The sequence below is a fragment of the Wyeomyia smithii genome, chromosome 3, assembly GCF_029784165.1.
Source record: "Wyeomyia smithii strain HCP4-BCI-WySm-NY-G18 chromosome 3, ASM2978416v1, whole genome shotgun sequence".
In the NCBI taxonomy this organism is placed as follows: Eukaryota; Metazoa; Arthropoda; class Insecta; order Diptera; family Culicidae; genus Wyeomyia; species Wyeomyia smithii.
Genome location: NC_073696.1, coordinates 56,553,047 through 56,568,177, shown reverse-complemented (window position 1 = coordinate 56,568,177; position 15,131 = coordinate 56,553,047). Strand labels below are relative to the sequence as shown.

The 15,131-nt window shown below is 38.6% G+C and overlaps 1 protein-coding gene across 4 annotated transcripts in view; it reads right to left on the bottom strand.

Moving 5' to 3' along the window:
- The window catches only part of LOC129732834 (probable nuclear hormone receptor HR38), a 315,336-nt gene that overhangs the window by 233,480 nt on the left and 66,725 nt on the right, over window positions 1-15,131 (bottom strand). Inside the window, exon 1 of one of the 4 annotated variants that reach the window (XM_055694125.1) lies at window positions 11,080-11,358. The exons of the other annotated variants lie outside the window; for them this stretch is intronic. Coding sequence (XP_055550100.1) covers window positions 11,080-11,128 — 49 coding nt within the window. The 5' untranslated portion in view covers window positions 11,129-11,358. Of the gene's footprint in view, window positions 1-11,079; window positions 11,359-15,131 lie in introns of those variants that run through there. 4 annotated transcript variants of the gene reach the window in all.

Genomic DNA, 15,131 nt, shown 5'->3' with positions numbered 1-15,131 from the left:
GATTTTAGAAATGTATAAGGGTGCATTCTTGAAACTCGCATTAAAATCAAATCAATCAAAAGGCTACGTGGGACATGTGTAAAAGTATGTGTTTATTTGTTTCATCCCAGTGTGAGAATTTTCACACGTATGGGTTACGAATACGCTAATGCTAAAAGTACCTGTTTAGTGTTTGCACAGCCTGGTTGAGCAGAGTTCAACATTTACACAGTTTTATGTCTACTGCAAGACAAGTATACTCGCACTTTTAGGTATATTGAAATAAATTTAGAATGGATCTCCCGAGATGGTCTAACAAGCCAGTCGTCGTGGGTTCGAGTCTCGGCTCGGGAGAAACTGATAGTGTTAGTAGGATCGTAGCGCTAGCCCCGCAATAGAGATAAGTGACTTTTCACCTACGCACACTAATGAACGTGTAAACTCATGTAAAGTTGCTTTTGTTTCCTCCAAAATGTAAATCATCGCATCTCGTTACTCCGACTTTTTATCACTTTTTACCATTTTTGGTCGATAATGTTAAGCAGCTTCCCCCGATTCATGATCACGAATGAAAAATTCATTCAGAAACGAGTTTAGAATTTATAATAAGTATTCAACTGAATATTTGTCCAGCTGCCCAAAACATAGCATAGCAAACAAAAAGGCGATTTGTAAATACTTTCCTCAACTAGGTGCACTAATACATTCGTACGTAAAAAGGTCTACTACCCGATCAGAAAGACAAAACAAAAATGTAACAGAAGCTGTTAGTTTATTATGCGAAAAACCTTTCAGGTTGTGTTTCAAATTTGATCCCGTTAGGTGTTAAAATAACAGAAATTATAACAAAAAATATTCTACTAATATTAAACTCATATCAAACTTTGTTACCAACGTATCAGCTTTCTAACAAAATTAGATAGCATATAGAACAGTATAATAACAACCATTGTTATAAATAACAGGATTTGATAGAGACGAAGAAAATGTTAGATTTGTCTCAGAACAACTTCACTTCAGGTTTTGTTTCTATAACTCATTCAGATTCAATTTTGATAACAAAAGGATATAGGAAAATACAAAATCGTATCAAATTATGTTATTTGTATCTCGTGTTGATAGAATCTCGTATTTTTTTAGTTATGCTCTTCTGATCGGGTAAACATTTGACCGCGAAGTCTGTGTATAATGAACGAATCGGAATGTAGCACCAAGGCTTTGCTTACTTTGCTTAGCATAGATTTCAGAATATTCTTACGAACATTCCTAGCACCAAATTGCTTCATTTGGCCAAACCAATGTTAGGATTTTTTTTTGTTCAATTGCTATCATAGCATGTTTAATTGGTCTCATATCATGTAAACACGTTTTGTTTTGTAACTTTTGCATGAACCAGCGGATCAAACAAATGTCCGATGATGACCTAATGGCCTTCAAGCCCTTCCAATTGCAGCCAAGGAAATCAAATCAATACATCCATTGCTGAGATAATCCAAATGTATTTTTCAAGATTGTTTTTGTACACTACGCATAATATCATTCAATTGGTTACCTCCAAACTACTGCAATGTACTAAGCGTTTCCACAAGTTTTGTTTTGTTTTTTTTTTCAACGTACCTTTGGATATTATTTAATTTTAAATATATTTTTGAATATAAATCTTCCCTCCAAATCCTAACAAACGCATCTAGCACCAAAAGGACTCAAATCAGTCAAACCGCTGAAAGAAAAAATCGGTTAGTTTATCAGTTCCTATATAAGCTGACCACATTTCGTTAGGTCATTTCTGAATAAACCTTCGGATCAAAACGATATTTTTTGTCAAATAACTAGACTTTAAGCTCTTTCAAACGCGACTAAGAACAAACGAATCGGTTCAGCCGATGCTGAGAAAATCGAGATATAATGGTCGTAAGAATGAAAACATACACACATACACATACTTCCGCACACATAAATACCTCATTCGATTTTCGAAACAGGATTATTTGGTACCTATAGCTTCAAGCATGCATGCACTCAATGAAAAAAATAAGTTTGGGGCAAAATTAAGTTGTTTCTTGTCCAAAACAAATTAAAATGTTGTATGTGTGGAAAACCACACACCAGGGTAAACAACGTAAGTTTTTTTAGGATGCAATGAAGGTTGAGTGTTATTGAAAACATGCCTGTGGATAATTACTTCATCTTTACGGACAGCCTTAGTGCTATTGAAGCTCTTCGTTCGATAAAAAGTATGAAGCATTCTACGTATTTCTTAAATAAAATTTAAATGCTCTATCATTTTAATACTCTATCCGAAACTTCGTGCTAGATTACGTTAGTGTGGATCCCTTCTCATTCTTTAATTGCGGGCACTGAGGTGGCAGATTCATTGGCTAAAATGGGTACAATGCGTGGTGATATTTATGAAAGGCCTATTGAACTCCATGACGTTTTTTGGTACTATACGTCAGCAGTCGCTAACTAACTGAAACAATTCTGGGGATAATAGAGATCTAGGAAGATGGTTACATTCTATCATTCCTAAAGTTTCTTTGAGTCCTTGGTTTAAAAAATTGGACGTAAGTCGGGATTTCATTTGTGTGATATCTCAGCTTATGTCCAATCATTATTGGTTCAATGCTCACCTTCGTCGTATAGGGTTCACAGAGGATAACCTTTGCGCCTGTGATGAGGGTTACCATGATATTGAGCATGTTTGGTCATGTCCCTTGTATCGCGAAGCTAGATTCATTTTTGAAAATTCTTTTAAAGCCCGGAATAAACAACTAAATGATCCAGTTCGTAATATCTTAGCTAACTTTGATTTTCCCCACATGTATCTCCTGTATTCCTTCCTTAAATCCAACGATATACCTATTTAGTACATTTTTTTGTTTTTTTTCAGATTGTGTATATTTTTTTAGATTATGTATATATACTGAAATATACATTAGGATGCACCAGAATTTTTCTCGGACTGTAGAAACTGACTTTGTCTGAAAAGATGAGAGGGTTTTTGTGCCTATTTGAGGAGTAATAACCATATAAATTCTACTTAAGTAGGCTTTTCCCTACTCCAACAGAATTTACGGCCCCGTTATGCTTTCTGCGTCTGAGCCTTCTATTATTATTGTTGTTAAGAATAAAAAAAGTCTCTTCCGTATCCACGTACTCGAGGCACATGGAAAACCCCGCATGCCCGAGCCTGTGTAGATACTGGCAGGTAGCTTCTCCATGGTGCCTCTCGACCGAATTCCACCGACTTAAGTCGATGTGCGGCATTGGAGCATTCCTACTGCCATCTGATCAGCGAGAATGGTCTTCACCTATCTCACCGTGGATGGCAACGACTGGCAGGGCCCTTCATACTTCACTTCCATTTCATAAACCAACTTCCCCAAGAAGGTGCTGCTGTGGCTGCCAATCAGCGAGGAGAAGATGTCAAAGCCGCTCTTCTTTTGCTCCGGACAGGTCGTGAACTGGGACATTTAGAGTACGAAGTGCCTGTCGCAAGTTGCGACGTTTATTGAGAATAACATAAGGGTGAAGAAGCGGTGTTCTGACTGGATCTGACGTTGGCCCACTACTCGAAGCGATTGTTGGAGAAGAATATGCGGCTGAGTATCGCCATAACACTCAAGTCGGCGAACTCGCCCAACGTCCTACAGCTGCGACCTATTTCTGGATAGACCTGATGCGTAAGATCTGCTTCAACAATTTTGTCGCGAAAACTGAAGAGGAATTGATAAATAAAACAAAGAAAGAACTCAAAAACATGCCTATACGCATGTTTTCGTCCACCATGGCGAATGTTCCGGTTAACTAGCGAAAGGCCGTTTGCAAGGGCGTAGATTTCTTGTGCAAGTAAGCAAGGGAAATTTATTAAACTCAACTATTTTTTTTTCCGTGTTGGGTATTGTCGTCACTGCGACCGATTTTGTGATATTTTGTGACATATTCCCCCTTTTTAATGTTACTAAGTCAGGATAACGTATCACTATTGGAAGAGGTCGTTACAGTCTGACCAATCGCATTAGTCCAGTCCGGTATTGTACTTCGTATAAAGGGCACAACCGTACTGGGATTTCTTCTCCAGATTTCAGAGGGTTCCAGAAGACCTCTCTCGAAGAACTTATATCTCTTGATAAAAATTGCCGGACATCGGCATAACAGATGTCCCGAGTCTTCTTTTTCCATGCCACATACTCGACATGTATCATCTTGAAGTTTTTTCATAACCTTCAAATGATAATGGCTCGGACAATGCCATGTTATTAAACCAGTATACGTGCTTAGATCTTTTTTTGAAAGATGCAGTATTTTACGAGTCATAGAAACGTTCGGAGTGATGAAACGTTTCGACTGCCTACCGATGAAGGTGTTTTTTCAGTTGGATTCCACTTTCAGAGTTTCCCATGCTTTTAGTTCCATTCTAAGGGAACAAGCGGATAGACCACAGAAGGGTTCTGGTCCTATGAACTGATGAGACGATCCAAGTCTTGCCAGTTCATCGGCTCTTTCGTTCCCATCTATTCCACAGTGACCAGAAACCCAGTATAAGTCTACTTGATTATTACAACCCAGTGTTTGGAGTGATTGAACACACTCCCAAACTAGTTTTGATGTACATGTCGCAGACTTCAAAGCCTTCAACGCTGCTTGACTGTCGGACATCATGCAAATGTTTGAGTGTCTGTATTTCCTGCGTAGGCATATTTCAGAACATTCTAGTATTGCTTGGACTTCAGCTTGGAAGACAATTGGCCATTGGCCCATTGGAACTGACAGGTCTATTCCTGGGCCAGTTACTCCTGCTCCCACTCGATTGTTCATTTTTGAACCATCTGTGTAGAAAATGATTGATCCTGGGCTATTTCAACTACTTAGTTTTTTATCACCATCGGATGCAAACATTAGAGAAGTGAGTTGGTGATTGGTTGAATGCTACGAAATTGATTAAAATATAAGTGATTTTCTACTCAACTTTTCATTAATTTACTATTGAGAAGATATGTCAGTTATTACACCACAAGTTTGGAGAAACCTTTACTGGTCGATCAAGACATTGGCTTTTAAAATTTTTTGGGTGATGGTAACATAACATGAATTTTAAGAGAGCACATTTTCGTTATGCTTTCCACAGTATACAGTATACTAAAGTAAGACGTATTCCTACGTCAAAAACACTCTTGGGTAACTTTTGACAGGGTCGATTTTTCCAATCTACCGGAAGAAAAGTTATTGTTTTCAGTAGTAGTGTTTTAGTATCAGTTTTCCCTGTTTCTAACGTAAAAATTTTAAAGAATTGACAGAAGTTTAAACAAATTGTTACAAATAAGTCTAATAAGTCTTTGTAAAATTTTATGGAGACCGTCCGATTAGAGTACGAAAGCTCTTGGTTGCGTAGAAATGTTTGATTATGTGCCAACTAATCGTCATTTGCGAGACGCGTTACTTCTCTCATTTCATTCAAATAAAACGATGGTTAAAGCGCACCGAGAGTTAAAAAAGTCTACGGAACACTGCACTGCCTGTTTCGCCAATGTGACGTCATTGTTTCCGTTGCTCTAAAGACAGTAATTTCGATGTTGATGATTGGCGTGAAGGAGGGCAAAAAACTTTCGAAAATGCTGAGTTGGAGGAATCACTCAATGAGGACCCATGTCAAGCGCAGGAACAGCTTTCTTCAAGGTCAAGCCATTTCAAAGCGATTGCATGCCTTGGGAACTTGGGTTCCTTATGATTCGAAGCTAAGGGACGTAGAACGTCGTTTTTTAGCCTGTATGCCACGGCGGAAGACAAAATCGAAGCGAAATTATCGTGGCATTACTAGCCATTCTGCTGGGTCTAAAGTGTTCTAGTATAGGTACTAGTACTATGGAGTACTATGATAGTAGGCGGCTATTGTTGGAGTTCACTTCGTCGTGTATTTTCTAAATGGATTTTCACCGATCTTTTGATCGTTTGAATCATGCAATACTTTTGTGTAAAATCTTGCGAAAAGGTGGCTGAGCTCGTATCTACGTGGAAGAGTACTACGCGTGAAACTTGGTTCAAGTACTTCAGTATTTCTTGAACAATTCTCGAAATTACTTTTCGATTAATAAAGGCAAGTTACACTGGCTGTTTAGTAATTGACATCGGACCTAGTAAAATCTATAACAGTGCCCAATAAAATCTAACTTTCTGCTTGAGAGGGTCTCCTCGTCAAAAATAACACTGGTTAACACAGACTCCTCATCAGAAATAACACTGGTTAACACAGATCCTAGAGGTCAAACTGAAAAAAAATTAAAGATTACAGTTTTTCAACCATTCCTGTGAATATTGGTGCCTCCAGAGTAGAGACTTTAATGAGTTTTCTCGTAAACATAACGTTGAAGCGACAAACTCGGCGAGCAATTACTATAAGACACTCTGACGCACTTTGACACACTTCTGCATACACTAGGGGCTCCAAAATTCACGGGATGGTTGGAAAGCTCAATCTCTCTAGGACAACTGTTTTGAGCTTTTGGGCCGTATATTTTTTCTAAGAGTGACATTGTTTTTCTAGACATACCGGAAGTCTATTAGTTCCGTCTCCGCTTGGCTCATTGTATTTGAAATTTTTATGGGAAAACCTTTTTTTTACATTTACTTTTCTAGAGAGCTCAGTAGTGTTTTATTGATGCATTACATTACGTTAAAGTATAGTATTTCAGATGATAAGCAACTTTGTCGAAGACCCTGAGGAGCAAAGATGGCCCTAAAAAAACTATAGCTGTTCAAAGTTGGGTATGTAGAGGTAAACGCAGAAAATCATTCATTCTGCCAACAGTGTACCGGCGTCGCGTCAGTAGAATTTCCATCAGAAGGAATAACAATACACTTTATACACTTAGCTAGAATGAGCAAACAAAAGCAGGTCAACATTCTAGGTGTAGACAGGATCTATAACATATGTTGTAAAGGTTGTATCTGATGGAAATCTGACTGACGCTGATAAACTAGCAGTGTTGGCAGAAAAAATGGTTTTAGCATTTAATTCGACATACTCAACTTTGAAGGGTGATGGCAAATGTTTTTCCCTAGCTCTTCAGTGTCTTCGGTAAAGTTGTTAAGCATCAGAAAACCTAGCTTTTGAAGATATAAAACTATATGTTAATTGCAATAGGTCAAGCAGAGACAAAACCAATTGACCTCTGGTGAATTTAGGAACAAATCAGGCCCCAAATAGAACAAAAAAACTTTAATTCTAGTTATGTGCCATCAAGTTTCATTTTACACGTATTACAACGCCCCCCTCTAAAGTACATGCTTAACTTAGCAACAAACAAGCCCAATGGCAGTAAGAGTGTCGTCGAAAGGCAAGCCAAGTGATTAATAGTAATAATAATGTGTATTTTTAAAAATATGTACAAACGTCATTACTTGCATACAATTTTTCTTGAAAGATATTCCTTTTTTTTTCTCGGAGTCATTTATTGCCCTCCCCTTGACTAATTTTGATAACCTTGAACATATTATAAAAATTAAAAAAAAAAATTGGAACGGCCTTATTTGGAATGAAAATAATCAGAAAAGGACTTCAATGGTAATAGTAAAATATATTAGGGCTTGAAAAAAGTTTAAAAATATGGTGTAATATGGTGTATAATATTATTAAAAGCAAATAAAAGCTTCATTTTGATTCATTTGTGAAAAAGCTAACAACCAAAAGCTTAGAAAAAATACTCTACCCCACCTCATGTGCCCTATTATGTATCTCTACTTAGTACTTTTTGTTTAGTTCAACGTTACATCTTCAAGTAAAATTTACTGTAATTTTATATCTTCAAACACTTGCATATTTGGATCTTTTACGCTTGATAGCTGAATTGGGCGAAACTTTCCATTTGTTATTCCTATCCAAACTTGGAACAATTTCCTAATGTTATTATCTCCAAGTTCATCTTACAACTGATCGAGTTCATTAATTAGTGATTCTCTCCATTACTACGCAAACCCATATTCCTGTTCGTGGTTGAAGGTGCTTCTAAATCAATTTATCGAAAACTTCGGCAAGCAAAAAAAAAACGTAAATAAAATTAACAGCCACTTTTTCGCAAAAACAGTAAAATTCAGACAAAGCGGTGAATTGCTTTCGCGCAATAAACTGCCGCCACCATTAAAGCACCCCAATCGACAAATTTGGTGTGCGGCGTTAAAGTAGACTTGACTGAGGTAGTCAGAGCCGCATTTACGATTGTGGGGGCCCGGGGCCCAGTTTACAGTGGGGGCCCCAGAATAAAACAAACCCGTTTTTTTATCGTCCGAGTTAAAAACATTTATTTGTTATTGAAAAGTTACCAAAAATTTGCTAGAATTTTTTCTTACGAGTTTTTTTTTGCAGAGAACTTATTGATTGAATAATCAACATTCAGCTCCTTCAGAATATTGTACTCTCAACTTAACAATGCTAAGTTTGACAGCCTTTCACTCTTCATAGTCGTACGCAACCTATTTTCAATCAGTTTCATCTTCGATAAAGACCTTTCTCCAGTTGCGTTCGAGATCATTAGGCTCAAATAAATAAATGTATGCAACTGCTTGAAATCCGGAATTTTTTTTCTTGATATCTGAAAAATTAAAACCTACCGCAATTTGAAAAAAATGCGATCCGCAAGCAAAAATTTGCACACAATTTGAGAAAGACTGCGCAAACATAAGGCTACGCTGGCAATAATCTACAGAAGCTAGAAAAAACTACACACTTCTGCAGGTCAATAAAATCTGCACACGGACTCTGAAAATTTGCATTTTGCTACGCAAATCTAGTATCCCTGATTCGGACAGGTAAACTTATTTTCGGAATCAACAGCAATGCATTAAAAAAACTTGTGGATTATTTTCTTTCCTGCTTGATCTCCCATGCGCGCTGGTTCGATTCAAATGGTGTGTTAATGTGTGTCATTCCAAGAGAATCGAAGGTTAACTCTTATGGATGTAGTTGTGATATTGGCGCTCGCGAAAAAATAACACTGAAGGAAAGTTTCAGATTGAAATGGTCTGTTCAAATTTTCTTACTGTAAATTGAACTTTTGATTGAATCTTAATTTTGATAGAGAAAAGAACATTTTCTTGTTTTGTGGGGGCCCCAAAAATGTGGGGGCCCGGGCCCCCTGGGCCCCCCCTTAAATCCGGCTCTGGAGGTAGTCATTTCTCTCTCACTGCCGGTTGTACTTGGCATGCCAACAGGAAACACACACAGTTGGAGCCCAGTCATGAGGCAACATGCCAAATACTCCACACACGAGCGACCGACCGACCGACCGACAGCCGCCGAGTCGAAGGATCCCGTGATGACAACCCGTACGGCTTTGGTTGATCATAAAACCACCATTGGCCATTGAACATGTAATCAGTTGGTAAGTACCTTAACCAATCGTTCAAGCCGAAAAAGCGCCGTGCTCCTGCCGCGAGCACTTTCCACCAATCCGATCCAATGCGATGGATGACGTCTTGATTTATAGAGTAGTAAAAGATGCACCTCAATAAGTATGCAGGCAGTGTAGGCCACATTCCGGGGCCGAACAACAGGCTCTATATGGGAGGTGAGTTTTTTGTGTGTGTCGAGCAACGTAACATTTTATGGCTAAACTGTTTTTGTGGTTATGCGGTTCGTTTGTCGATTGATGGTCATGAGGATTCTTTATTTTGGACCTGTCCAGATACAGTGAACGGTGCAAGTAAAATGAAGTTGTTACTGTCGCTAGGTAATTTCGATTTTATTGGAAGACCGTCTGAAACTTAAGAAAAGGATACTTTGAACAGATAAAATTCGGTTAGTTTTATGATCACCCTACATTTTCCTCAGATTGCCAACATCATATGATTTGTAGCTCTTCAGCTGAGCGAGAAAGAGCTGAACAGAACTGCACTTCCACTGGTTGTCCCGCTCGCACACTTATGTCGTCACAATTGTCGTCATCAGCTGCTGGCAGCGAAAAACGACGCATGGTCAGTCGCGTGCTATACGACATCATGTCGATCGTCGGTGCCGAGAGTTGGCAACGACCATGGCGAGGGTACGTGGGAAATCGATTTTCCGCTTCTCGGCCCACTGACGAGGGGCAGGAGCATGGCGTGACCGTATGGGTTAGCGCAGCGGTCATGAGCACAGGCGTAAATAAATAATACTAGCACACCGATTGACGTCACTGAATTTCAGCCAGAACTCTTTGTCGCCCTCGGAGGCATTGCGCGGACCGGAGAGCAATAATTATGAGCCTCCGATTATTACCGCTATAAAAGCGTTAATTGGTATTGATGGTCGGCTTTTCGGGTTTAAAAGGTGCTTAAATTTTCTATTTTAAAGGCGAAATTGGTTGGCTTTCACTCAATATTGCTCAGTGCGATTGTTTCCAGCGTTTTTGATTTCACTTTTTGTACTAAATTTTTTTACTAATACTTTTTAAATTTAATACTGGTAGTTGATTTTTGTTCTGGAGGTTGCTCATTTCTCCAAAATCGAAAAATCTACCATTGTAATAATTGTCAAATCAAATCGAACCTCAAAAAAAGTGTTACAATTTTGATTCTTACATTGCGTAACAAATCATTCATGATGCATGTAGAATTCAGTGTACGTTGAAAAAGATTGAAAAATTGGTATTTATAGGCAAGAGGAAATTCTCACTTCAATTGCCCCGCTTATCGCGTGGGTCGATGTTGCTGGAGTAGAAACACAATCTCACATGCATAACGCAAACATCAACCGAGTGCCTCTTAGCAGCTTGCTGCTCCCTCCTGCAGCTCTCCGAACCCTGACATTCATTGATGAAACTGAAAGCAATCATGCCGATATACATTGCTTGCTGCTTTCTTTCTCATACCCTGACCACCGCCCGGCTCCCCGCAGTTCATTCATCAGTGCAGATTTGTCCACCCTACGGGTTGCAAAAATCATTATTTGTATGCATCCCACATCAGTCAGATCCTAGACAGCGCTGTGAGTTTGAGGCTGTGATGTCATATTGACAATGTCAAGGACATTTTATCTACATCATACTGTAGACCGATTACCATGCGGCTCCACCAGAAATACGACCGGTATGCTTGCGCTTCAAAGCTACCGAGTGAATGCAAACATACCTCTTGTCCAGTCGATTATAGTGTGAATAGGATAGTTAACACTCAACATCCACAATGCTGCACTAGATAGCACTTCTTAATTTAACAAGATCTTATCTTTTTACATTTGAGTAAACCAAAATTCACTTTCCACTTAGCACTTTTAATTTACAACTCAAATCGCTTTTCTAACCTTCAACTTGTACAGATTAAGCAGCACACCGCGGTTAGGATTTCTTAAGTTCACTTCTCTGATTTTAAAACGTATTACCACACGAACGAACGAGAAACCTGACATCATCGATTGTCCGCACGAGACTGAACGCTACCGGTCGGAAAAGGCTTCACTTTATGACATCGATTCCCCATCGCACACAAAAAGTTTGCCTCGTCGGTGACCTTGAGCAGGTGCCAGTGTGCGTACCAGCAGGAGTTAACCGGTGTGCTGACCACGGAACGATGATGCCGTGGCGTGAAAAGGACCATCCGCAGAGGCAAGATGCGCGCTTGACAAGGATCAAACGAGCCACGCGAGCTTGTGCAATCTCACGCACACAACCGACAACGTTGCAGTCGTTCTCTTATGCGGCTCGTTTGGGCTGGGGGGAGGTGGGTGAGCGAACCGAAAGCATGAAAACTGTTTGCATGAGTGACGTCATTCAGATAAACAATGGAGCGCAACCCGGACGGCATTGGTGGAGGAGGGGACTTTTCGCTTTCAGCGTGGTTCGGTGTTGGGTTTGAGTGTATGTGCTGGTAGGACTTTATACTTGTGCTGTGATGATGTCAAACTGGTTTTGGTGTGGATTTTTGTGGAGGTGTGTACAATGGATTTACGTTAATTAATAAATGACAATAAATTTTGATAACTTTATAACACCAAATCCGGTGGAAGGTTTGGAATACACGATGCATGCTTTGAGAATAACTTGATAATATATGGTGAGAGATTATCTTCACAGATTTTTGTTTTAGGTTGTTCATTCGAGCACGAATATAATCAACTTCAGCTGAAAACCACTGTGAGATTATTGTTTATAGTATGTATACTAAGTCGCGCATCGCAGCGATATCAAAAATGAAGGGCAGCTTCCAAATTGAAATAGGGGAACTGCTCCATTATTCTTCTCAGTCCGTATATTCATCTCATTAAACATGTAAACACAATTGAAAACAGGAAAAAACGCATATTTTCTTATTAAACCAATCTGCTAATCCATGGAATGAATTCTCATTAGTTCATTTTAATTTCCTCATAAAGTACAATCCTCAAAAACTCACTTTAAAGCACTAAATTTGATATTATAGTCGGGCATCTGCACTCGAAAACTCATTTATTTCAATCACCTACCTCAGAAAACAAAATCCGCGCATTGTTCTGTACGGCTACAACAGGACTCGTTCAGCAGCCAACCATCAACCATTTTTTCATCACTAGCGGACCACTTTTTATTTTAATCACTAAACAAAATCACTCACTACACTAAGAATACTTTAATCTTTGAAATGTTCACCTCAAAATCCTAAAACAAGCTTGAATTAGCAGAAATATATGAGATGAATTTCTACAATTCCTAAATTTCAACTGTATGCATTTTCATCTGTTTTCACTGCGTTGAAGAAAATCAAGAGTTGCTAAATCAGCTCCTGTTAACACGAAAAAATCATATTGAAAATGTTGAATTATTCCGACATAATTGACATAAATCTACAGCACTGTAGAGGTTACCTAGGTTACCAATTTGCACGTAAACAACTGCAGCAAATATCAAGGTAACCTACTAGCCGCACATTCATGATAAAAAATATAAATGTGTTTCATTCATGATTAACAGTGTGATGAATATGGGGGCGTCGTGAGATGAATAATTGAACAGTGATTTAAGTTTTGAGATGGATATGGAAGCGTTTAATTTAAATATGAATGTTTCATCACCATTCCAAGATAAATCTCGAATGGTATCGTTTAATTAGAATGTTCTTCTTCCATTTAAATTTATTGAGAAAAATGTTATAATGAAAACAAAAACCATATGCCATCGGATTGCATATGAAAAAAGCCATATTTCAAAATCGTTAAAAATCTGTCCACGTGGTATGTGAATGGCCCCTAATATTTATTATAATAAATTATGTTAAAATATGTCCAAAGGGTGATTTTGTGAGAGCTTTTCTTCAAAAACTTGAATAAAACACTTGCCATTTACATTTTACAAATTTACTTTGTGCAAATGTTGACGGCTGCGTTCAAAATAGTTAGTTACACGGAAGATTCACCTTTGTACCACTTTTTCTAGCATTTCGGCCTGATTGCTATTGCAAAAAAACATAGGTCATGTTGTCTTGTAAGGCTTCAGTAGTATTGGACTTGTTAACATACATTAGAGCAAGCGCACCGGTAAGTTGCCATTTGAGTTGCTATTTTCACAACGCTGGCCGTTGCTATTTTGGATAGCAATCGATGTTAGCACCGGTCGTTGCTATTGGGGATTACCAATTCATCTATTTCTTTTTAACGCCGGCAGTTGCTAATTTCTGAAGACCGTCACTAGCTAGCATTAGCAAAATGTTTGTGTGTGTCGTATTTCCCAAAATTCTGCGCATCTAGTAATAACCAACTTATCTGTCCGTCAATTGTTTCCGGAATGATCTGCGTTCTTTCTGATTCATAAAATGTCCCCTTTATTTCAAGCAACTCTGTTTTAACTTTGTTTCCGTTCTCCCAAATTATCGATAACACAATTCTGTTGCAGGTTTCTTCGTTTGTGCGTGCATGGATTTTCTTTATCCTTGTATGTTTCATTAAAGTAAATGCGTTAGACCGTGGAACGTTTCGCAACGTTGCCTTCAATAACTATTATACTCAAAATTGGCGAACTGTCATCAATTGTAATTTGCAGCCAAAAAAACTTTAAATGTAGAACGCGGAAATTGTTCTCGAGTATTTGGTTGATTCTAGTGACGAAGAAAATAATTTCGCGAAACAAATCTTTTTATACGCGAGTATGAAAAGGACTTTTGGAAAGATTCGGAGTGGCTCTCAGCCTGGAAAACGGTAAAATATTGACCGCTATGCTGAGGAAGTTTGCCATCCAGCGTTTTAACAATGTTTTTTTTTCGGAAACACTGGTCTATACCGATGACCATTTCCGACGCCGCTTTCGAGTTTGTCTTACGTTGTTTTCGAAGATTAAAACAGCTGTTGATGCGAAAAATGATTTTTTATTCAACAACCGGACGCAACGGGAAAACTGAGATTAACATGCCTTCAAAAGAGTCAGCAGCAATAGTCGATAATACTTCCGAGCAATTCGCTCAAACCTTTCAGGTTTATTGAAATAATGATATGGTTGACCAATCTTGTGAAGACTTGAGCTTTGTGCTTCGTGTAGATTAGAGTGCCAACCAAAATGGTCATCTTGAATTTCAAAAAAAAAAAAAACTATAAATGTTTACCCGGCCGAAAAAACACCCTGTGCAACATTTCAGCTCAATCGAAATTAAAATAGACTGGTTCCCACCGATACTTGCGTCCTACGACGTGTTTAACAAAGGCAAAGCGTTTCGTCTTCCGGGGCCGTCCAATTATGTTCGGAACAATCATTATTTTCATAATATTTACTATCGAGCACAACAAAACAAACAACAGTTTGACAGTATTCATCAAATAGCAAAGATGCGGCACGTTGCTATCGCGTTGCCAAATTTAATAACTCGCTACTACCCGAGGGGGGATTGCTATTTCCCAAACCAACATAGCAACGCCCGGTGCGGTTGCCGCGTTATGGTGGGAGTTGCCAAACTAGCTTTAGAACCTTCAATTTAGCCACTTGCTCTTAACGATTTCACGTAGCCTCACAAAAAATACTCCATTAGCGCTTTTTTTAATAGAGGGCTTGTTTTGTGATGAATTAATTATTTACTAATCTTTATTCAGAATTTATATTGTGTGTTCTGCCACAAACGGTGACATATCAACACTATTATATAACTCCATTAGCGCTTGATTTTGATCTGGACAGGGCCAAAACGAAAGATAACTTACGTCGTATTGTTCAAACCATTGTTTAAAC